At 52.1% G+C, this 25,014-nt stretch overlaps 1 protein-coding gene across 3 annotated transcripts in view; it reads right to left on the reverse strand.

The window, feature by feature from the left end:
- Positions 1–25,014, reverse strand: part of LOC116949424 (SCO-spondin-like) — a 182,127-nt gene that overhangs the window by 127,744 nt on the left and 29,369 nt on the right. For all 3 annotated transcript variants that reach the window (XM_076069198.1, XM_032966760.2, XM_076069199.1), the window contains 22 exons: positions 24,798–24,925; positions 24,088–24,197; positions 21,447–21,596; positions 20,220–20,313; positions 18,845–19,066; positions 17,976–18,169; positions 17,030–17,272; positions 16,216–16,413; positions 15,366–15,632; positions 14,457–14,579; positions 13,746–13,840; positions 12,702–12,951; positions 11,790–11,942; positions 10,726–10,866; positions 10,051–10,236; positions 9,289–9,439; positions 8,317–8,476; positions 7,472–7,523; positions 6,953–7,066; positions 6,029–6,400; positions 1,550–1,680; positions 386–527 (listed from right to left, as the gene is read on the reverse strand). In XM_076069198.1, coding sequence (XP_075925313.1) covers positions 386–527; positions 1,550–1,680; positions 6,029–6,400; positions 6,953–7,066; positions 7,472–7,523; positions 8,317–8,476; positions 9,289–9,439; positions 10,051–10,236; positions 10,726–10,866; positions 11,790–11,942; positions 12,702–12,951; positions 13,746–13,840; positions 14,457–14,579; positions 15,366–15,632; positions 16,216–16,413; positions 17,030–17,272; positions 17,976–18,169; positions 18,845–19,066; positions 20,220–20,313; positions 21,447–21,596; positions 24,088–24,197; positions 24,798–24,925 — 3,676 coding nt within the window. The remainder of the gene's footprint in view (positions 1–385; positions 528–1,549; positions 1,681–6,028; positions 6,401–6,952; positions 7,067–7,471; positions 7,524–8,316; positions 8,477–9,288; positions 9,440–10,050; positions 10,237–10,725; positions 10,867–11,789; positions 11,943–12,701; positions 12,952–13,745; positions 13,841–14,456; positions 14,580–15,365; positions 15,633–16,215; positions 16,414–17,029; positions 17,273–17,975; positions 18,170–18,844; positions 19,067–20,219; positions 20,314–21,446; positions 21,597–24,087; positions 24,198–24,797; positions 24,926–25,014) is intronic.

Here is a 25,014-nt window from a genome sequence, read left to right on the forward strand (position 1 = left end):
TGAGTCGACCTAGGGGAGGCCCAAGACCAATTCGCTTATCTGTTATTGCTCATTATTTATCTATGTTACTGTGACTTGTTGCGTATGTCGGAGAAGTAGTGGGGTTGTTTTTGTTGATGAATCCCGATTTAAAAGCTTCTTGGCCCAAAGGGTAATTCAAAATGAACTGAACTGGTCTTGAGCGGGCGTTGAACTCTGGTCTCCGGGTTCGTAGCGCAGTACGCTAACCGCGACACCGCCGCTCGCACACAGCCGTGAGATCCCGTACGCCTCGCGGTTGAAGAGCACCCGCAAAATATCAACAGCCATTGCTCAAAACCCACGCACCCCCGCATCCTCTCGTTCCACGTCGCATCGAGGCGCTTCCCAAATCTCAGCTCCGTACCGTCACGGCAGCCCAGGAGCTCGACCCTCAGGTAGATGCCGTGGTGGAAGTCCTGCGGCAGAATCCTCACGTAGCGGGTGGTGACCACCGTGAGCAGGTAGTTGTAGGTGAGGCCTCCCTCGTCCACGTTGCCTTCAAACGCCTGGCGGCGGACACACGCCGGGGAAGGGGGGTGGGGGGGTGGAGTGAGCTGCTGTGCCCGGCACAAGACTAAAGGTCGCTGTCGCTGTGAGCTGCCCCGCTATCGGCCGATGACCAAATCAACCCGAATGTGCCCACACTCGTCAAATCCCGGTGGTGTGAGTAGAGGCGGTCCCGGACAGCGTTCAGATGGGTGACCACCACACATAAAAGGTGGTATAGGCTGCGGAGCTACGTTGCGGACAGCGGAGGGCAGTGCATGAAAAGCATTTTGCTATAAAAAAAGGTTAGTATATAAAATTAAGATTGATGATTGTATTTCATTGCTATTGTTAACACACACTGAAATGTACGCTGCACATTTCCACTAGAAATCGAACAATTATCCCCAACTTCCTTTTACTAATTGTCATGATTGTTCGGGCCCATGATTCGCGAATATGATTTTCTATACTTTTTCTGTACCACGGTTAGCTGAGCAAAATGCCCGGAGCCCCCAAAACACTGAGTAGCCAGGAGCAAACAGCATTACTGAAGGTGTGATAGAGAAGCAATTGTACACTTCTTGAATTTGGCAATGATATAACTTGAGAATTTTTCATCATTAGTACCCGCAGCTACCCTACTGCCCAGGCTGAAACGTGAACACAGGTTAAACGGACGTCACTCGCTCTGAGAGACGAGTGTGTGTCAGGGCCAGCGGCCGCCGCATGAGGCCGAGGAGGCTGCGCTACGAACCCGGCGACCCGAGTTCGATTCCCGCTCACAGCTAACACCAGTGAAGATTATCTGAACCGGTCCTGGACATCTCCCTAGGTCGACTCAGCCTCAAATAAGTACCTGGTGCGGTGTGTAAAAACAACCGGCCGCTGGGGATACAAAGGCGGTGGCGTTGGCCACCCACCCCCTCGTGTGCCGTGCCGGCCTTTTCATAGGTGCTCGCTAACAGCGCTCGGCCCGATAGCCTGTTAAGGCTATACGGAGGGGGGCATCTTTGACCTCTGTCTTTGTGTCGACGCTGACCTTGGGGAGCGAGGGCGAGGAGAGGTTCACCCTCTCCTGGTAGGGCACCCAGTTCTGTCCGTCTGAGCTGAACTGCAGCTGGAACCGCGACACGTAGGCGTCGAACGCTCCGGCGCCCTGCGTCACGACACCTGGCCACGTCACACCCACGGACAGCGCTCTCTTGTAGCTCGTTTGTCCACGACGGCTTGGTGGTGGTGGTGTACACTGTAACTCTCGTGAAGATGGTCTAACGTGAGATAAAACTTTAGTGTGAAGTAGCATTGCTATTAAAATACTTTTTATATCAGGAATCAGCCAAATTGATCAGAATCTTCATCTCTTATATCATCAAATATTTGCCCAAAACTTGCAGGTATAACCCATGCAAAAAAGGACAATTTGAAAACATGTGAACGCTTATTGCCCGGACAACTACCCACACTCCATGCTGCTAATTAAGTCCGTCCAAATACAAACATGCCACATGATCCATTCTGTAACTCAATTGCTCATTGTGTAACTGTGTGTGGCTGGTTCACCAGGGGAAATGCAGTGTCGTTGCTCTGTGTGGTGTCATGCCACAGCAGTGCGACAAAAGGCAATGGATTGTTGTGGCCCATCGAGTTCAATGGCCCTGTCTGTGCTCACTGAATCATAAAGTGGTGGCTATCGCACAGAGTTGCATAATTTCACCCTGTGTCTTCACCCCGATGCCTGCTTCTCGAGACTCTGCCAGATCGCCGTGGGTGAATTGCTGTAAAAACGACGACAGTATTCTTCGGACTATAACGCGCTTAGAAAAGGAATATTCTTCCCCAAACTTGTGCCCGGTGTCAATAAAGTTGTAAAAAAATCGGATGACGCCCACGCATAATGGATTACGGTGTCATTAAATGCACCCCAACTTTTTCTGTAAAATTACAGGGGATTGGGGAAGTTGTGTCTCGTGGCATTCGGAGAAGAATGGGTCCCACGTGCACAACGCCGCAGTTGCCAGTGCAGCATTTAATTATTCAACGCATATTCCACACATTGAGGCACACGCACATACTCACGTGCAATACATACATACACAGACTGCACACCAAAACGTACTCGCATACAAACATCGCATGTGACATTTCCCGATTTAACGGCACGTAAGAGCCCGCTGACAGCATAATTATATTTCTTCACGGGTCAAGTAAGGATCAAATGATCACATTGTCACACCAAGGCTTCTTTTGCCACAAATTAAAAACACAAAGCAAACGTTTAAAGAGGGCAACCGGAGGGGACCTGGTGGCTCAAGAGGTCAAAGGGTCGAGTTGGCACCGCTGAGACCCTGGGTTTGAATCCAGGTTTCAGCCGCTCTGTGATTAAAGCGTGTTCTCGAGTGTAGTGACCTGATCTCAGCCCGGGCACCAATGATTACAACAACAACAAAATCATAATATTTGGTTCTGCAAAATTAAAATATAGTTTGTTTTTGTTACTGTCACAGAGCAGGTGGTAAAGTGCCGCCCTCAACTGTGTGCGGACCAGAAATCGCTTGGAAGGGGCCTCAGAGGTAGCTCTGTGATATTCGCTTCTGTGGGCCATTCCCTAACACGATGGTTTGCCAACTGCTCTGGCAAGGATCTGAAAGGACACTTCGTAAACATGACGTGGCACCCACAGCACAACGGGGAAAACAAAAATTTGGGGTGCTTTAATGTTATATTTTGCATGAAGAGGGAAACAGGTAAACCGTGTCTGCAAGAGAAAAAGGCTTAAAAAACAAGAAAGTGCTTCGGTCAGAGTTCACCACTGGTTTGTGCCCTCTTGTGCCCTGGAATCAATTATCAGACAGAGATGGTCTTGTGGAAAAGAAAAAAACACATTTGTGTTCAAACCCTGCCCCTCCCCCACCCCCTCAAATGCGTGCAGCTACAAAGCAAAGTTTCCGCGTGTCAGCTGCATTACCTGCGCATTCACAAGCACGCGCTGTGAGCACGAGTGCACAGGTAAGCGCCACGGTTTTGCAATATGCTATTGAAATATTCGGGACGAGGTTATATAACGCTCCTCGCGGTGGCTGTGTTCCGCCGTGAGTTACGAGGCGACAGATTTGTATCGCTTAAAGTGTAAACCTTTGACTTTGAATGAATCTGCGGGCGCGGACATCTGCACAACGGCCTCGTGCAACACTGCGCAGGTTACGCTTTCACGGAAGCCTACTTAAGAATGCTATATTAGCAAATTACTAAAGTTGATAATCATGGAACATATTAATTGGGCATGAATTCCCCCAGCGCCCCCGCCGGCTCTTATTGCGGCGAGAGAGTATCGGGGGAGACATTTTGGAGTGATTACCCACTAAGCCGTTTCTGGTAATGTGAGGACGGGATGGATTTAATGAGGGATTTGCTTTCTCATTGAGGACCGTAAATAAGGGGCTAAAGCAGACTCCGCGTTACCGCCTTCGGGCAGGCGAACCCCGCAGAGCTTCACACTCAATTTCGCACGAATGAAAGGTCCCAAAAACCAATGCGTCCTCTGCGGTGACGCGTACGTGGGCCTGCGACGACCCACTAACAATTCGATGGATTGTGGCGATGTTAGGGTGGCGATTCGCTTCGAGATTCTATCCATGAGGCAATTTATTTATTTTATATGTGATCAAAGCAGGGGCTCCTCGTGGCAACAGCATTAGATACAACGTGAATGAATCTCAAATAATGCATGCTTGCACTCAATTTGATGCATGCGCTATGAGTGTAAGTATTGATTTCAATAAACAAATCTGTTCATCATCATCATATCCATGGTGTCATGTTCCTAACACACCTCAAAAATAATCATCATCATCATCATCAGTCACGATCAATCCACTGCTGAATGAAGGTCACTCCGTGCTGTCACCTTCTCTATGATCACTGTTACATTGCATTTATGGCTTTTATTTTGGTGATTTCGAAAACGTTTTTTGTTTGTTTTGGCCATGTTTTTGTTTATTGTATACGGAGTTAGACTGATGTCCTTAATCTTAGTTGTCTTGTGGTTGTTGTTGTTATTTTGACTTGCATCCCACTGGGATTTTTTGCACACAGCGTTGGTGTACGGTGGTATTTCAGGAATATTTTTTATGTTTTTTTCCTGGATTTTCTGTTTGCACAGTCACATAATCACTTTAAGATGTTTTCTTGTTCATGTTTTTTTGTTTGTTGCGGTTGCACCCGATTCAAGAGCCGAATGGCTCACAGGGCTATACCAAATAAATGAACTATGAAAAATGAACTATGAACTTCTCTCATGATTCTGCAGTGTTAGTAAACTAAAACTATCAACTAAACAATTGTATTTTACCAGGTAAGGCCCACTGAGCTGCATAGATATTTTAAGAAGTGACCTGGCCACAAATAATAGCTCAACGAAGGGGCTTATCATCACGTGGACGTTTGTAGCAGCCAAATACTCTAAATGGATAGTTCTAAATGTGGAAGGAGAAACCGGGAAGAACACGCAAACTCAAAATATACAGCAGCAGGTGTCAGGGTTGGAATCGAAATCCACGACCTCCTGCAAACCAGGCGAGGTAGTTAACATCACACCACTGTAGTAATTCACCTGGCAGCTGCACGTGATCTGATTTCACCGCTCCATCTCCACACCAACGTAGAACCTTGTTGCTGCATTGTGCACGTGAGGGCGCAGACTCTACCGTGGGTTTCTCTGTCTCGGGCAACGTGTGCAGGAGGCTTCATAGATCAATCATAATGAGATGCCAGTGGCTTCCCAAAGAGATTCATCCACCAGACCATAGCATGAAATCCAATGCGGATTCTCAGCAAATCTGCCCTGGGTGATGCAAGGGTTGTCACGGGTACAATATCACACCTTGTGCCTGCATTCCAATTATAAACCGAATCACTCAATCATGCCATCTGCAATCGCAGAATCCGAAATGCAGTCTTTTTTGCAATGTGGTTTCTGTCATATTTCGAGGGTAAGGGGATGAATGCCACGAGAGCGTGGGACAGTCTTTAAAGCGACGACATGAATGTTTAATGAAACGAGGCACGTACACTTTATTTACTGCCGTTCATTAGGTCCGCAAGCCTGGTACTTAAACGAGAGAAAGAATAAAAAACCGACAACAATTTCGCATCGTGCCAGTCCTGTAGGAGGCGGGGGGGGGGGGCAGGAGATCGTATTAACAACCAGCCAATGAAAACCTCCGGGGTTAATTAAATTAGTAACAATCTCTGAGGCTGTAGCAATTGGTGAGAATGTTTTATGTAGTTTTACTATGGATAGACTGGTTCCCACCATAGAAATGTAGAATTTCCATCAATGGCTCAGGAACGAATGCAGAGGTGAGCACCACCGTACGGTCGCTTGAGCGTATTGGATAGTTGAGGGTTCTTTTTGGTGTTTCAGTCGCGGAAATACACGTGCACAAATTATTCGACTCCAAATCTGTAAGCGGCTGCGCCACGTCCAATGGACAACTCGAGGTCAGAACCCTCAACGCACCCGTAACGTTGCGTAGGCGCCGCAGGTCGATCTGCAGGTATGGCGCTCTCTGCTGGAGGCCCGGGTACTCGCGTGGAGCCGGGCTCCAGCCGTGCAGCTCCCACGGAGACACCTCCGAGCCGGGCCTCGGCGCCACCCTCCTCAGCGGCGGGAGCAGCGGCCCCGGCGCCTCGGGGCCATCACCACCACCGCCGCCGCCGCCATCACCGACGCCGTGTGACCCCACCGTGACGTTCCCGTGCTGCGCTGCCGCCGGCGGCGGAGGCATCCACGCCATCCTGGCGGCGTGCGGGGGGTTCTCCGGCTGGTTCGACGAGGCCGAGAAGCTGCTGTTCGGGAGGTCGGATACTCCCAGAGAATTGTAGCACAAATCTGCCCGGGAGAGAAGTATATGCGCGCGCGATGCCCAACGGGGTTAATCGTGCGAGGGCGTTTCAATTGGCGAACGTAATCTTAACAAGCGCCGCCCCCTGCTGCGCGTGGAACAGATGTCGCTGGAAGGGATCTCAGAGGTAGCTCCGTGAAGTCCACTTCCGTGGGCCGTTCTGCGAGGCGAAGGGTCGCACTGCTCTGCGAGAGATCCGAAAGGACACTTCGTCTCGTGAGGTAACCCTTGTCTGTGCAATTTTTGGTAAACAATGTGTTGTGGATGAGGCGTGAAGATTCTATCATGTGCATAATTTTTTTCCCAGATTGTATTACTAGATGGCAGACATTATCACGTGACAAAAGATGGTGGCACCCTTGTACTGCTACACATGAGAAGAGCGGTGAGAAATGTGTAATTTTGTGTTCTGTCAGGAATAACGATGCATGAAATGTATCAAAGAATCCCAAATGAAGTATTTTGAGACTCGGTGAAGCCTCTTTTTCCGGAGTAAAAAAAACGGCATTATTATAATTATTATAAAGAGGCTGAGGTACCGGGGCTGGGCCCACCGCTGGGACCAAGAGGCTCAATTGTTGTCCACGATGGGTGTGGCCTCCTGTCGTGGTCCGGAAGACCAGTGGGCCCCTGCGCCGCTGAACCATCCGAGTCTGATGAGAGACACAAAACAGGGCACTTGACTTAAACCCCCCCCCCGCCACCCCCCATGTGACATGGCACGTGTCTCAGTGCTTAAACGAAAGTCAGATGATAATGGGGCGGCACTGATCTCCGCCAGTCGGGGGGGGGGGGGGCAGGGGGGGCAGGGGTAGGGGGTGGTCCTGGAAACTTGGTGGACATTCCACATTGCTATAATGGGGATCATTCTTTCCACAGAGTAAACCATCGTTGGCTTTACAAAACGTGTTCCGCATATTAATGGTCCTGGAGGGATGATGGGCTGAGTCAATCCCTCAACCCACACTTGAACTTGCGTACAATTCTAAAAATATCTGCCACAGTGGCACCTGGTGGCCAAAATACGTCAAAGGAGCATGACTTGCGATGTTACAAACCTTTGGGTGTGCAGTGACAGCACTTATCTTCTTGTTTGATTAGAACCATGCCCTGAAAAACAAACATTGCTAAAAATCGTGGCACAAACTTTCACTGCAGCATAATTAGTTTTTGTTTTTACCACGGCTCAATTTCAGCTGAGTATGTCAGAGTCAGCGACCCAGAAAAAATGTCCTCACCCGGAACACCGCATCCAGCATACTTCTTAAAATGGCTGTAACGACTAAACGTGTGTCTATTCCAGCTTACCAGCAACCCATAACATATTCAGCGAGAAATTGAGCTCTGATTATGATTGTAACAGTTAATTGATCGGCAGGAGGCGAGATGTTGTCTCTCTTCCATGGTACGCGGGAGCCCGTGGGTTCGATCCCTACTCTGACGATGCCTGTTGCATAGTTCGAGTCCGCGTGTTCTCTCTGCCTGTGGTGGCGTGGATTTTTCTCCACATTTAGAATCATGCAGTTAAGATTACTTGGCTGCTACTATAAATTCCAAAATTACATGATGCTATCAGACACTTCGATAAGTTATCACGTGTGGCCAGGTCGCCTCTGAAAAAGATCGAATAGCTCAGTAAGCTTTACCTGTTAAATACTATAATTGAGTTTAACAAAATAGGTTGCATGTGGTAGGCTAAAGTGTGGGTACTCCCACCCCTTCAAATGATGTAAAACTAAAACACCCTTTTAGAGGAGTTCTCTAGAGCTCCCTCGAGCAGAGACCTTTCTGCCAGCAGTGGCGTGAGCCATAGTCATTCCAAATGTCAACCAATATTGCGGTGACACAATTTCGAAGGACACGGCCGCGCGACTTTGCCGGAGATTCTCCGAGTGGGCCTCACCTCGGGGCAGCCGGTGGCCGCGTAGGGGCAGAACTTGGCACAGTGCACGGTGAGGTCAGGCAGGCACTGGCATAGGTGGCACTGCGCCGCGTGCCAGCGGTCTCCAACCAGGTGACGGACGCCCTCCTCCTGGCACTCCCGGCAGGGCTCGGTCTGGCACCTGTGTGGGCACGGCGAGCCCCCCGGCGTCACGCCGCGGCATCGCCACCCCCGGCCAAAGGCGTGCGTCGTCCCCGTTGCCGTGGGGCTCACGCACGCGAATCGGTCGCGAGGCAAAAAGTCGGGGCCTTCTCTTGCTCAGAGCAGCGATATAGGTTTGTTTTGGTGTCTCTGAGCTGAATATGGGGATTCCACATCCCCATGGCAGGGAGAAGTACAACCACAAGACAAGAACTGGGGGACTCCCACAAAGTAGTACTCATTTTCCAAACCCCAAATTAATGATGGGCTGGAATGACCTTCGACCCAGACCTGACCTCGTAACAATTCCAATTTTGAGTCAAGTGATCTCCCATGGCCAGATACCAAGACACCCACCAAGCACCCAATCAGAACTTGGGACAAGATCCGTAGCAGGAACCTGCTGCAAACCTGGTCGTACAGAAAATAGGTTGCTGAGATAAGTCTCATCTGCATTTTTTGCAGGCACCATACCCCAATTTCACGTTACAATACTCATTTTTTTAAAATAGGCTAATAATCCCATTGAGGCCAAAGCTTTTTTTTTCCTGGGACGACACTTGGGAGACCTGGGGTGGCACGTGAGAGACTTGGGATGACACGTGACCCTACAGTTCAGTGTCCAGGAACAGGATGGAGGAGGTAGTGGTAATGGCGGTGTGGGGGGTGGTGGGTCGGTCAATGGGTCGGTGGGTGGGTGTTTGGGTGGATGGGTGGCAGTAATTGAGGGAGGGAAGGAGCGGTGGGGGAGTGGGTGGGTGGGTGGGTGAGGAGTGCGACGCTGCACGGTACCTGCGCGCTTTGCGGTGGATCCCGCGGCACTGCAGGCCGTCTCCGTGCTTGGTGGGGTTGTTGGGGCTCCTGAATGACCACTGAACGCTCTGCACCCCGCACGGTCCCAGGCACTCCCCCCACTCGGACCAGGAGGACCAGCCGCAATTCACTGCAGGGGCAGCGACGAGACACGGTCACTACGTGGGCAAATTACTATCGGTAATCTGCGGTTAAACAATGTGCACGGTGGATAGTGAAGATATCGTCAACATGCAAAACATCCTGCCAACATGCAAACCAGTCAATCGCTTTCTGACCAGTCTCCAGGTGTATGTTATTTTTATATACTTGTATATTCTTTATGGTTTTCTCTAGATCACTCCCGCATTTTTTTTTATATTCAAATAGAATTTGGCCCCAAAATCCCCATGTCGGGGATTCTGCAAAATGTCCCAAAGTTTCAGTGAGATGGATCTAAAACAACTACATTATTATTCTTTATGAACCTGAATGAATAGCAACATTAGTGTAATGATACATTTTATAACAGCATGGGAAAAAAAGAAACAGTTCCACAGTTAAATATGAGCATATCAGAGCATCCGGATAGCTTGGTAGCCCACGTGCCTCCCACACAGAGTCAAGCGAAGCTTTTGCTAGACGAGTAATTTATTGCGAAGCCGTGCGGCGTGACCTCGTTGGGTCTCAAACGCAAAGTGCCATGGGTGTCTCGCGGGGGTGGGGGGGGGGGTGAAGGGGGCGGGAGAGGTGCCGGCAGACCGGAGCACTCTGAGTTGGGCTGGCAGTGCTGCAGCCGCCCGTCCTGGCACACGCAGAGGTTGCACTCGGACTTGACGAGCTGCCCGGGCCAGTGACGCACGCCGCCGAGCATGCACGGACACTCGGCCGCTCCCACGCAGCGCTGCGAGGTGGCGTCCAGCACCTTGCCCGGGGGACACTGGCAACCTGCTCTCGCACGCGTGTAGGATGGACGACGACGACAACAACGACAACAACAACAGGAACATATTCTTGGTTCTTTTGGTAAAGTCATGTTGAAGGGAAACAATAAAATATATATAAAACAATACAATTCTCACGACGTTTCGACTGCCTGTGGACACTAGACACTACAATATACTACACTATACACTACACCACTACACTAAATTGAAAACTAATTTCTTCTAACTGATTTTTGTGTTTGGTTTGTTGTCCTCCAGCACCTTTGATTTGCATGGTTGGCCACGTTCAACACACGTGCATGCATTACAGGCGTGCACCACCACTGCCGGGCAGTGCATTCATGCACTACATAAATCCAAAGTGTGAATATCAAAGCAAATAAGCTAATAACAAAAACAGGGACCTATCCTTGACCCAGACACAAGCGATGGCGGTGACTGAGCGGTGCATTGTGGGCGCTGGGGGGGCAGGGGGAGCGGAGAGACCGACCCGCGTGGCAGGGCAGGGGCTGATTGCAGCCGGCGTCGCCCACCAGATCCTCGCAGGTGAGGGGGCATCCAACGCAATCGCGCCACGTCATGTCCCCCGCGCAGTCCGCCGGCACGTGGCAGTCCTCCGTGGGGCACGGCTCTGCCGAGCGTCGCAGTCACATGAACGGCATGGTGGAGGAGCAGGCGAACGGGATTCGTGAATCATCATTAGACCTCCTATGCCAGTACCAAAATATAATAATAGGGTTTTTACCTTTTTTTCTGGCAACAAAACTGAAAGCTTTTTTTACGAGGATTAATGTCTGCATTAACCATACTACCTGCAGTCAAAATGCAAACAAAAAACATTGTATAATATATGCATTGTCCTTGAAACTGATTGGTCCACACCAAGGGACAGCTTTCTTTTGAGCCTCGACCCAATTGATGCTCGACCAGAGGACGCCAAAAGGCGTACAGCCCAAAGACAATGCCACTATCAAAGTAATAAGGGCTCGGGGTGAGCATCTACATCATTAGACCTCCTTTGCCAGTACCAAAATGTAATAATAGGGTTTTTCCCCTTTTTTCTGGCAACAAAACTGAGACCTTTTTTTACGAGGATTCATGTCTGCATTAACCACAATACCGGCGGTCGTGAAGATAAGGATTGTGTTGTGTTCTTTGCTCCCGTAAATTGTGCTGTGTGCATGCGACGCGTACAGCGCTGTTGTCACTCCGCTACTGGATGAGGGCCTCCACCGACGCTGTGCGGACCTGTGGGGGTTTGTTTTGCCCGCACTTCACCGCAATGAGCAGTGCGCGTTCGTGAAGCTAGGAAGCATATACGTGGGAGCACGGTACAATACAACATTGGACGTTGGTGCACTGTCCCTCTGCTGCCCACAACGTAGTGGGCCTGCACCAGCCGATAACGCCGGTTTGTTCATGCCGGTCGCCCCCTTTCGAGCACTATATCCAGGGTCGACCCTGCTAAGGTACAAAACGAAACACGGCAACAGCGACAAGCGTGTGTGGGGAGGTGCTTCGGTAAGGTGAACATCGTGCTCGGGGGAAACACACGGATCTGGGTCGTTTCCCGGGAGGAGCCGGGGACCTCCCAGCACATGCGGCCGCCGTTCTCCGCCATGCGGCACTCCCGGCGCCGCACGACCACCCCTCCGCACGCCGCCGTGCAGTTAGACCAGACGCTCCACTCGCTCCACTCCCCGTCTCCTAGTTAAGTAACAAACAACAACAACAACAACAATGAACAACGCGTGAGCGCGACGACAGCTCCTCTCTCTCCCGACGCGTTTCCGGGTCGTGCCCGTGCGTTGCCCGGCACGACGTCCGATGTGTCAGGAGGCGGGCGCTTCAATCGTGCCCAACGCCGCGCGGCACAACCCCAAAACACATCGCTCGTGCTGTCCAACGCAGGAGGGCAACTCCGCTTGTGTAATCCAACCCACAGCAATGCAGCCTCACCTCTTTCTTTCCTTACACAGATCCGCCTTTGAGATTCTCTTCCGTCTGTGTTTTCAACACAAATTGTTCCCGACCATCACAAACTAATGGCCCAACTTCATGGCACATGGCCCATCTTCATGGCACATGGCCCAACTTCATGGCACATGGCCCATCTTCATGGCACATGTGCTATGAAGATGGGCCATTTCCAGAAACGTTGCATATTATATATGTCTTCCTTTCAAGGCCAGAGCTGTTATTGACAGATGTGCCGAGTTCTTCCTAACATCACAGTAACGTATAAGAATAGTCACATCTCAATGTGACTTGCAAATACGTAAGAAATGCAAACACACATCAGGGTAGAGCATAGGGCCAGTGACAGCGGGGACAAAACAGCGACCCGCACACACGCACGGCAGGGCGACCGGATTTCCCTGGGACGTCAGCAGAATTCCCGGGCGAAGAATTCCAAAGCCACCGGCGATGAAGAAAGAAGCCGACGGCGCGCACGGCTCTACTCACTGGGGCAGGCCGTGCTGAAGCACTCCCGGGCCTCGGCGGCGTCGCCCCGGCAGCTCCGGAGGGCGTCGTGGTCTCCGGCCCGCCCGGGGGGACACTCCCGGGAGCGCCGCCGCACGCCGGGCCCGCACGCGCGGCTGCACTCGCCCCACGCGCCCCACGCGCCCCACGAGGCGCAGCCCGCTTCGTCCGACGCCACCTCTGCCGCGCCGGCCACGCCGCGGTCCGGGCAGTCCCACACGCCGTTGCACACCTGGGCGGGGAGGGGGGGTTGGTGAGGAAAGGGGCAGAGGGCGAACCGAACAGGTGAGCGGGCGAGCGGCGAGAGACGGGCGTGCGTGCGTTTTCCGGTTCAAGCCGTCTTATGAGATGCTCAATGTCACGATAGACGAAGATATTACGAGATAGACGATCGTGTTTATAATCTGGAGGGGCCAAGCAGGGGTTAGAGTTATTCATTCACTATAAAAAAAAAGGTTGTGAGTTGGAATCCCACTCAAAGATGAACGGAGCCTTTGATTATTCTGAGGTTAATAACACGAGTTCTATTTTGTGGGAATTCAACAGTGCCTTGGCTATGAACTCTTGACGTAGAAACATGGAATGTCCTTCATTGGCTCAGGGCTTCGTAAGACAGAAGTGCCACCCGGCTCTTGTTTGATTTAGGACACGTTTTGACTTTGCCTTGACTATTAACTCTTTCAAGTTTAAGTGAGATACAGCGAGGCATTGCAGATTATGAACAAAAGCACAAACAACAGCATATTTAAAAATATTGTGGCCAAGCGATGTACAATTCGTTTTAATGCATTTATAAGAATTCTGGCCATTATTGTTGGGACTTTGTATGGAGTTGTGGAATCGATCCATGTTTACAAAAAAACGGCCACGATTCCTCCACAAAAGCGGCGGCGCAACGTCCAAAATAGCCACAACAATCGGGTCAAACGCCCAAGTGGGCTTTCACGTAAGATTCTCAATAAGCGTCGCCGATCGCAATACTAGGCAGGTGGAGAACGGGAGAAAGATAAGAAGAGGAGGGCTGACCCGTGAGAAGGGCAGGCACTGTCCGGTGAGGCACGTGAACTCCGGGCATGGCACGGCGGCGGCGGCGGCGTCGGGCGGCACGACCACCCTTGGACCTGACGCGACGGAGCGGGGGGCAACGCGGCGAGGTTGAGTTCAAGCGGCCCGGCGAGTCATCGCTGTGCGCAGCGTGCCGTGCGTTCTCGAGCGGGCCGCCCCTAAACACCCCCCCCCCCCCCGCCTGTAGGGCTTCTTCATTCTAGCCCAGGGGTCAGCAAAAACCCGCGGCTCCGGAGCAGCACAACGGCTCTTTAAGGACTGTGGTGCAGCTCTTGAAATAAAATAAAATGGCTCTTATTGTTATTTTGGGTTGCCGACCCCTGACCATGGGAGTCCAGTTCACCATGGAAGTCCAGCTCACCATGGAAGCCCAGTTCACCATGGAAGTCCAGTTTACCATGGAAGTCCAGTTTACCATGGGAGTCCAGTTTACCATGGAAGTCCAGTTTACCATGGAAGCCCAGTTCACCATGGGCAGGGGTCGGCAACCTGCGGCTCTGGAGCGGCATGCGGCTCACTAAGGACTGCTTCTTGACGTCATTTATTGAGGACCACCGTCTCGTATTCACCACTTGCATTGTGGCTCTTGAAAATATTGACTTTCTTTAACCAAATTCGACATCGATCAGTCAGCCGTTCATTGCCGAATCGGTAGTCATGAATAAACCTCACCGCAGGAGAGCTCATCCTCGGCGTCTGGGCAGTCGGGGATGCCGTCGCACACCTTGCTGGCATTCACGCACGTCCGGTTGTTGCACTCGAAATTGCCGGGGCAAGGAGGGATCTGGGCAGAGCCTGGTGGGGCACACACAGAGGAGAGACGGCGTGAGGTATGGGGGTCATCCATTTACTTGAACCCTCCGCCCACTCCCTGTACGCACGCGTACTTTTTACACCCCCGCCCCCCCCCCCCCCGAATCCTATAGAACGGCCGATATTTAATCCACGCATAAACGATCAAGGATTAATAATATGAACGTGTTTAAGCAAACAGAAAGTCCACCGCCGGACTATCTAACTCACCTGAAGGCCAATGTAGACAAATCAATATCGAGGCTTCACCGCCCCCGTCCCTCCCCCCCCAATCCGTTTCCTATGCGTACGTACATTGTCAGTAGACCCCCCATACGCAAGCGTACGCATTTGGGTTAACCCCCCCCGCTCCCCCCTGCATGCGTACGTAGTAAATGGATGACACCTAAATGGATGGCCCTTGTGTTCCTCATTCCGTGACTAACAGCGCCACCTATCGCGGAGTTTCTCGTCTGCACACGTTGCACGTGGTGGTGTGGTGGTGGTGTACAGGCTGTATGGCCTCAATGTGTACAGGCTGTGTGTGTATGTTGTGTGTATGTATATGTTGAACTTCTTTCGCACCGTACGTAGCCAACCGTACTAATCGGAGGTGCGGGGGAGGGACAACTAAACGCAAAAATGCAAGTTTCTAAAAATTTTAAACAACGCATTCCGTTTGTGGCTCCAGCCGTGAAACAACACTGCTACCAACTTCTACAAAACGCTAGGAAACACAAAGAACGCTTCGTGGGACGACTTCGTCACGCCCGCACTCAGAGGGCTCACCGCAGCGGTCGAGGCTCTCGTCGGAGAAGTCGAGGCAGTGAGGGATGCCGTCACACAACTCGGCGTGGCGCAGGCACTGCCCGCCGCCGCCGCCGCCGCCGGGGCCGCCGGGGCAGGGCACCTCGCCGGGGCCGCACGTCCCGTCGCAGCCGCGCTCGTCGCTGCCGTCCCGGCAGTCGGCCTCGCCGTCGCAGCGCCAAGCCAGGGGGCGGCACTCGCCGCTCGCGCAAGCAAACTCCGTGTCCTTGCACGGGCTGCGCGCGGGGGCTGAGCGCCGAGAAGGAATGAAAGCCCGAGTGAAAAGAAAACACTGAATAGGAGACAATACATATGCCTCCTTTCCATGTCTGTCCCTCTACGTAAAAAAAAAAATATGATGGGTATATTTTCTCACACATCCCCATCGGTCACACGGCCGACCGGGAGTGAATTGTCTTTCAGAAGCATTGGTTGGCCATGTCACAGATGTGATGAATTTAAGTAATGCTATTTTTTTTATTATTTCCCTTCTACGTGACTTTACCGAAAGAACCAAGAATATGAATCCCTGCAGTCACGAAAGCTTTAACTCGAAATTTAAAGTACTCTTTTATTTTGTAAATTGGAGGGACAGATATGGGAAAGAGGGCTTATCGTTTGCTCATTTATGTTACTGGACATCTGTGAAAAAGAGCTTCATAGCTCATCGGATTCGTCCATTATAAATATTCTGATATGTTTTTTGTTAGGAACAATCAAATTATCATAACGGTAACACAAATAACAATAGCCATGTACTTCGCGCAATCCAGGAGAACGTCGCTGAATCTCAAGCGAGGGTGCCGCGAGGGGACATTTGGCCGACCGCTACCTGCGCCGGGGGTCGGGGTCACCCCGGGAGGGGTCGGGGTCAGCGTGGTGACCCCCGGGCGGCCCTCGCGCTCTGCGCACAGCGCGGGGCTCTCGTCCTCGCCGCGCTGGCAGTCCGGGATGCCGTCGCACACCTGGCGCCCGCTCACGCAGGAGCCATTGCCGCAGGGCAGCTGGCCCGGCCCGCACGTCACCGGCACTGCCAAGCGGAGGGGCGGGCACGGGCGGGTGTGGGGGGGTGGTGGGGACAGTTATTTATGCACGTTGAACTTCTGTCGTACCGTACGTAGGCAACTGTGCTGATCGGAGGTGCGGGGGAAGGACAGGGATTGGACATATATACGCGAGCCAGGGTTCCTGATTAAATGCTCTAAAGAAGCTTGCATGCAGGGTAGAGGGATGGTGTGCTCTGAACCCGGTGATCCGAGTTCAATTCCTGGCCGCGGGAAAATATGAACTGGTCTTGCCACCCGCACCAATCCTTTGATGAACCAGCAATGACCAACGTGGTGAGGTATGGTTAAACAACCCCATGATTGACACAGCGTGGGGTGCACTTTATCCAGAGGGTGGGCTGATCAAGGGCTGCAACTTACACATGGATGTTGATTTATAGCAACTACAAGTAAAAATCCTGGTCGGGAGTCCATTGGCCCCCATCATTCCTCGTGGGCCGATAAAACGTGCACCGCTTTGTCAGAACTCGACAGTGGCTTTCCACCGGAGAGACCGATACCCGCCACGCCGACGGCAGGCGAGTATCACTCAACACGCGGCAACATCACCCCCCCCCCCACGCCCCACGTCGTCACCACCTCCTCCGGGGTGTCCACAGAAGGCCTCGTCCACGGCGGGCCGGCAGTCCGCCCGGCCGTTACAGACGCGCAGGGGGCTCAGGCAGAGACCGTCGGGGCACTGGAGCCACCCGGCGGGGCACGAGCAGCCCTCCTCGTCGCTGAAGTCGCCGCAGTCGTCGTGCCCGTCGCAGCGGTGCAGGTACGGGAGGCACCGGCCCGCGCGGCACCGGAACTCGGTCCACGCGCAGCCGCCGCCGCACGCTGGGAAAGGGCACACACCGAGAGAGTCGTCGCACAGTGTGAGGCGGCCGGACCCTGAACTGATATCCACCGACGTGCCAGGCGGGCGATGGTACAGCAAGTAGGGATCGCGGCCCATGGCTATCGGTTTCCTCCTTCTGGTGGGTTTTGTCCGAGTCCTCTCATTTCCTCCTGAGCCACCCCCGATTGTTCTTCTTTTTTTTTCTAATGGGCCGAAAAAAAATGCAGGAACCAACGTCAACAGACTTGAGCCTCAAATGAGGTTCCAATTGATAAAACAAGGCACATTATTAATTTACATTACTATGAGAGAGGCCGTCCTCTGAATAAACTGGTACCTGCCAAAGAAACATGGAATTTCCACTTCAAACTCAGGCCTCGCAACGAATATCCCCATTCGAGGAATTAATCACACATTTCAATCAGGGTCCCCTGGCGCGTAGGTCAGTCTCCAAACATTACAACGCTCGATCTCAACGTTGCCCGAATCGTCGCCGGTCATCTACTTTTGTCCCCCTCTGGCGCCGCAGGGTCAGCGACGAGCGAGGCGCGACCTCCACCGTGACAACACGCAGGGCGTTCGGACAGGGAGGACGCGGCCCCGACGCCGCAGCGGCCGCCGCCGCCGCCGCGTCGCGAACTCCGGCAACGAACGAGGAGGGCGCGGGAGGCCCCGCCGGGGCGCCCGTCCCCGCGGCCTCACCCGACTCGTCGGAGGTGTCGCCGAAGCCGCAGTCGAACGCGCCGTCGCACACGCGGGAGAGCGGCACGCAGCGTCCGTTGGCGCAGGCGAAGTCGCCGGCGCCGCAAGGCGATGGCGGCGCCGGGCAGCCGCGCTCGTCCTCGCCGTCGGCGCAGTCCGGCTGCCCGTCGCACCGCTCGCTCGCCCACACGCACCTGGAGGGGGGGGGGGGGTGCACGCACAGTGGGTACGGCGCGTGCTGGTGACGGCGCTACGGCCGCGGCTCACGTTGAATGCGGCACGTGTCGAGCACACAACTTTGCGGTGGCAGTAAGATCCGGCCTCACCAATACACGTGCGTACATACGAATGTTAGTTACGCAAACACACGTCAAGTTTTTGCGTAACTAAAAAGTCTACATTCCAACTCAGGGAAAACCGCCCAATAGCACATCCCACGCATTCAGCAAATTCTGCAATGCTGAGAGGGTTACTTTTGAGAAGTACAGCAATTATTAATCTCGCCTGAGATTTTAGAAGTCACGTTTCTGGCGGTTTGAAAGCGATGTAATCTTGTACGAGTGTCGCGATCGCTCTCTGTTCAAATGAACGCGCACTCGGATGGCCTTTAACCTCGTTAACGGCAGCAGTGAACGCGCCCCGTCTACGCCCACTGGAGAGACGCGACGACGGGGTCAGCTCATGTGCATATTTGAGTCGCAGAATCATGAAGGATGGCAAATGGCTCGGATGGGGCTTTATTCAGCAGCGGATAGACCGTGACTCATGACGATGATGACGGTGGTGGAGATGACACGTGCCGGTGTCATCAGCCGGTCGACGGCGAGCGGCCGCGCGGTATCCCACAGGCGGAGCGGCTAATCGCTCACCGCCCATCGGAGCAGGGGAACTGCTGGGGGCCGCACGACGCCGCGCACAGCTCGTCCGAGCCGTCTCCACAGTCGTCCTGGTTGTCGCACGCCCACACCGCCGGGATGCAGCGCCCCGAGGAGGCGCAGCGGAACTCCGTCGCCCCGCACGCCCCCTCGGTCTCGCCGGGCCCGGCACCGCACGGCGGCCCCGAGCACCGCCAGTCCCCGTGGTGGCACGTGCTGGGCGCGGGCAACGCGCGGGGAGGGCGGAAGGGGCGAGCGTTTGGTTTTAACACGTCGTCGGCTGCCGTGAGCAATATTATACAGGATAAAAAATATATATATTTTTGGGTTAGATCCCGTGAATGTAAATGTTTCGTTAAACCCGCCACCACGCAGTAAGGTTTGTCACGCATTCCCGGCGACCACCTGATGAAGCTGCTTGAAATCACCAGAGAAACGTCGTACGCGAATTGTAAATGCCGCGGGTTTACTCTCTCACTCTCTGCAATGTTGGCGTTTTTTGTCTTTGTTTTGCTGTTGCTGTGCTCGTTAACCACTGATCTCCCTTGCAAGAGCCGGGAAACTGTCAGAACGGGGCCATCCGTGTAACAAATCAAATCAAGCTAAACTTAAATATTGGGCAATAAATGCTCATTCTCGATAGGAACCTGGTTACAGAAACCTCGTTACAGCAACAACAACAAAAATGTGACTTCGCAACGTGGCCAATGTCGACCGATCTGCTTCTTCTTTCGTAGGGTGATGGAGATGCAATGCAATAATTACAATTTCACATTCAGGTGGTCAAGCCAGCAGTAGCGGAACGTATCGCTGTAATGTCTCCTTCGTATTTCTGAATCTGGGCATTGCGTTGTTATACGGTGTATGGTCTGTTCGGGATGGCCACAGCCGCACACATGGAGAGTTTGGAAAACTAAACGACAAACTATTTTTTTATTATACCAGGCAAGGCTCACTGAGCTATTTAGCTCGTTTTCAAAAGCGAACCTGGCCACAAATTATATCTTAACGAAGTGGCTAATCACGTGGAAATTTACAGGAGCCAAATACTCTTAAATGCATGTTTCTAAATCTGGAGGGAAAAACCGGAGGACCCGGAGAAATTTTCATTCGAGCACAGGGAGAGAGAGAGACACGCAAACTCCAATTATACAAAAGGCATAAGGTTTGGGATCGAACCCACGACCACCTGTATACTAGGCGAGGTAGTTAATATCTCGCTACCGTGTCGACCCACGACTAATAACTAACTGCAGTGCTCGCAAACCCAGGTGGAGCGTGTTTATTTTATCATCGCGATTGTGGCGCAGCTACGGTACGGGAGCACGGTGCGACCGTGACGCGGGCAAGCCCGCTGCAAACGCATCACCAATTCCTGCAGTTTCTGATGATGGAGGCTTCCGGAGGATACTCGACGGCGTCGAGGAGGCACGAACACTCGGCCACGTCAACGCACGCGCCGTCTGCACGCGGTCGGACGGAGGAGGAGGAGGAGGATGACGCGTCATCGTGGTGAAGCCGGCGCCCGCTTCGATCGTGATTGCGCACTGGCTCAATCACTTATATCATGTACCATGGTATACATATATCGTTAAAATGTCGATAAAAACACATGCACATTGTGATATGTGAAAATACAGTTGTATGTATCATATAGACAATGAGTGGAATGAGCTCCCCCATGACATAACGGAGGATTTTCCAAACGAGATCAATATTTAAAAAAAAACATGTGATTTTCTTTAATTAAGCTTGACCCGTGATAACTTTTGCTTTTTGATGTCATACATTTGTATTGTGCACATTGCTGTTTGCCACCAGATAATAATCCCATTGTAGACATAACCATACTCTTTGGTTCTTTCGGTAAAGTCACGTAGGTATAAAATAAAATAAATCACGACGTTTCGGGCGCAACACAAGCGTCCGTCATCAGGTGAGAAAGCATGGTCTGGTGCTGAGGCAGACTGTTTTAAAAGAAAACAGTCTGCCTACGTGACTTTAACAAAATAACCAAAGAGTATGGATTCCTGCAGTCACGAAAGCTTCAAATCTAGACATAACCAATTAATTAAAACGAAATAAAATCAACGTCGACCTGAACTTAAAAGTGATGCAAATCATCTGCCCGTCATACGACAGAATAAGTGTCCAGGTCTATTATAAGCTGCGCAATGACCGCTTAATGAGCCGTTTAAGTTGGGAGTGTGCTGTTGGCCTGCTAGAGCAACACTCATTACACACAAAGTGCTTGCCACACATGGACCACAATTACCTTGCTGATCTCAAGGAGCATAAACCATCATCACGCAAACTCTCACGGTCATCCTCGCAGCGGCTTTTGGCAAAACATGGAACAAAGACGGTCACCGCAGCGCGAGCTTTCAGATGCGCTTCCACGGCCGTCTGGAACGCTCTTCCTTCCAACATTAGGAAGCCACCGGAACTACGCACTTATAAATCATCTAGATTGAAAACTAATTTCTTTAGAACTGCGTTTTATGTTGTGCTTAATTTGCTGTCCTTCCCCCCGAGCACCTCCGATGAGCACGGTTGGCTACGTACGGTGCGAAAGAAGTTCAACGACAATCCCCACCGTGGTAAACCGTGCCCTGGGGGCAGAAGCAGCCCTCCACGCACGAGACGGCGTGGCAGTGCGACTCCGGCTCCTTGCCGATGTCCCGGCAGGTCGTCTGGCACGGGGGACCGCACGCCTCGTACACCAGCCCACCGTCGCACTGCATGGCTGCGGAAGTCAAGGGTTTACGCGGGCCAGAGTTACCGCTGCCAGCGCTCCACATTCACGTTTGCTGAGATGTGATTCATCTCAGGAGTGGGCGTGCCTGTGGCCCAGCGTTCAGGAGGCAGGGTTGGTGGATCACATGAAGCTTTAGTTTATTTTGATTGCTCGATGCTTCCGTTTAGCCAACCGCTCATACATTTTATAAGGGAGATCCGTAGTGCATGAACAAAGCAGCAAAGAAAACAAAGGACAAAAACATCGATATTGCAGAGAACGGGTAAAGACATCATCACGTGCCCGTAGCTCAGCTATGAAATGACTAGTAGATGGTAGTACAGCAAGTAGAACATTATGCGTGAATATTTTTTAGCATTATACCTATGTATGCATGGCTGTCTGTCTGGAACTGATCACTTGCCAAGTGTAAAGGTCATCAAACGAGCAGGTGAAATCGTTCAGCCGTTCTAAGAGGGACCCTTCGGATTCACTGAGACTTTCATGGATAACTCCGGACATCTGACGATCCCCAAGTTTCTGGGATTACAGTCATGCGCCACGGCGTCTGACATCATTCTGAGTTAACATCGCACACCCAATCATGCGTGCGCCTCCATAAAGTTAAGTGTGGTAGAGCGTGCACCGATTACCCACAAAGGAAACCATGTGAGCCTAATCAAACTGCCGCTTCGTAGCACATATAGTGCTAAATTATATCAATTTGCATAATACTGGGCAGGTGGTGGTAGTTACCACAGCAAATGGGTCGCAAAGTTAAACTCCCGGTTGAGGATTCATGTAGCTGAACATTCCCCCCGGGGTGATAAAATGAGTACCACTTTATGGGACGGCAATTGTGGTTGTCCTGCAGTGGCGAGATGTTATCTCCCTCGCATGGTACGCAGCAGGTCGTGGGTTCGATCCCGACCCTGATGCCTGCTGTATATTTCGAGTTTGCATGTCTCTCTGCCCGTGGTCGTGTGGATTTTTATCCGGATCCTTCGGGGTTTTCCCTCCACATTTAGAATCAGCGTGCGTGTAGAGTATTTGGCTGCTATAAATGTCCACGTGGTAAGCCACTTCGTTGAGCCGTCATTTGTGGCCAGGTCGCTTCTGTAAAAAAGAGCTACGTAGCTCAGTGAGCTTTACCTGGCAAATAAAATAGTAAAGAAAATATGAATAATTAGCATTGTATTGCATGTACATAAAGTCACGTAGATAGGGAAATAAATAATAAATTACGACGTTTCGATCGCAACCCAAGCAACACAACTCAGACATTATTTCAACCGGGAAGATGGATGCAAAATTTAGCAATCTTTGGAAGGACGTTGATCAACCAGGTAAAGTGTTAACTGTTGTGTTAGCCGACTCTCTGAGTTGCATTACATTTCTAAATTTTGTTACGTTTGATATCTCAGCTTCCTTGTCACATTTCTTTTCTCTCTTTCACCCAAGCCCTCTTTAAATTGTATCCCCACCCTCTCGCCCCTTTACGGCCTCCCCTCCCCCCCTCTCCCTCTATATAATGCCTCGTCACAGAGGCATGTTTCTCTCTTTCACCTGAGGACGAACGCTTGTTGTTGCGATTGAAACGTTATATATATACACACTAACGCTCACGATAGTGATGTGGAATTCCCAACCATGTGGTACTGCCTTATGCCTATTTGAGCATGGGGGTCACACTTTGATTTCGACGCAAGTTAATTCACATCAAATTCACACGGTAGCCCTGCACCCTATCTAGCCCTGTCTTCGCCCATTCCATGGCACTAGCCCAGACCCGAACCTGCTCAGCTTCCGAGGTCTAGTAAGATCAGCCACATTGCGGGCGATTTGGTCATCAGCAACGATGCGGGCAGCAGAGGGCAACGCAGCAAAGTCATCTGTCATAATCGACTTCTACGCTACCACGTCTATGCTCCCCACCTTGTCCAACCCAGACCGAAACAGCGTGGTGAAGTAGGGTCAGCTACCTCTCGTGGTAAGGCTTCCATCCAGTAGTGGAGTGACATAGGGCTGTGCACGTGCACACAGTACTACGACTATTGTGTAGCACTGGCCGAAACCAGACGGATTTGGGGGAGGTCTTGGCACACGGACCTGTGGGCGAGGCACATCTAACAACTCCGCAAGAGGTCCCTGGAGTGCGGTGAGTGGAGGGCCTGGAGTACCAGGATGAGGAGGAGGGAGGAGGAGGAGGGAAGAGGAGGGAGGAGGAGGGGGGATTAGGAGGGAGGAGGAGGATGGGGGAGGAGGAAGAGGGGGAGGAGAAGGGTGGAGGAGGGTGGAGGAGGAGCATGAGAAGGGGGAAGGAGGGAGGAGGAGGAGGAGGAGGAGGGGGAAGGAGAAGGGGGGATGAGGAGGAGGGGGGAGGAGGAGGAGGGAGGAGGAGGGGGGAAGAGGAGGGTGGAGGAGGGTGGAGGAGGGTGGAGGAGGGAGAAGAGAAGGGGGGATGAGGAGGATGGATGAGGAGGAGGGAGGTGGGGCTCACGGCAAAGGTCCTGTGAGCGCCAGCGGATGTAGACGCCGTTCTTGTTGCACTCCTCGGCGTAGGTGGCGATCGCGGTGCAGAGGCACTCGCAGTCCCCGCCAGAGTCGCACCTGCACGAGGGAGCAGCCGCACGTCCGACCCAGGTCTCCGGTTATTGTATTATTACTCCTATTATTGTATCATTACTCCTATTATTGTATTATTACTCCTATTATTGTATTATTACTCCTATTATTATTATTATTGATACGCTTGTTAACGCCAGTTGTTGAAAAATGTTGGGAGAACATTTTTCCCGTTATTCCGAAGAAAAATAACAAATTTTATATGGAGTGAATGTTTCTTCAGGCGGAAATAAGCCTCAGATTCCAACCAATCGTGGACAGTTACAATCAGGAGACTTCTGAAAAAATATTAATGGATCACTGCACACAACACCAATAGTGACCGTGAAAGAAACAAAATGTTGTTTTGAAAAGCAGAGAATGTTACCCAATTTATTCAGAGATAAGCAGCTGACATTTTCATCAGGGTAAGCATCCGTTATTTATCCTAATCCCTAACGGTAACCCAGCGACGGACACACATAAAGAGCTTAACCGTGGCCATTCGGCCCTCACTCGATGAGAAAAAACATCGGCCAACCCGCTTAGGGTAGACGCTGGGCCGAATACCGGCGGGGGACTCGGCAGGCAGAGCGGCAGACGTACCCGCAAGCGTCGAAGACGCACCACGTGTAGAACTGCTCGTGCGGCACGGCCGCGTGGCACGGCTGGAAGAGCGGCTGGCTCAGCACGCCGCACCGCTTGCGCGCCCACGTCACCCGGTGGGGGTTCGCCTGCGCCGACGACACCGCGGCGACGGCGAGTTGGGTTCAACGACGATCCGCACGCTCGATCGCTCGCGTCGCTCGCGCGAGCGACGCGT

Source organism: Petromyzon marinus, chromosome 2, assembly GCF_048934315.1.
Source record: "Petromyzon marinus isolate PM22_M1 ecotype Great Lakes invasive population chromosome 2, UKy_Petmar_22M1.pri1.0, whole genome shotgun sequence".
NCBI classification, from domain to species: Eukaryota; Metazoa; Chordata; class Hyperoartia; order Petromyzontiformes; family Petromyzontidae; genus Petromyzon; species Petromyzon marinus.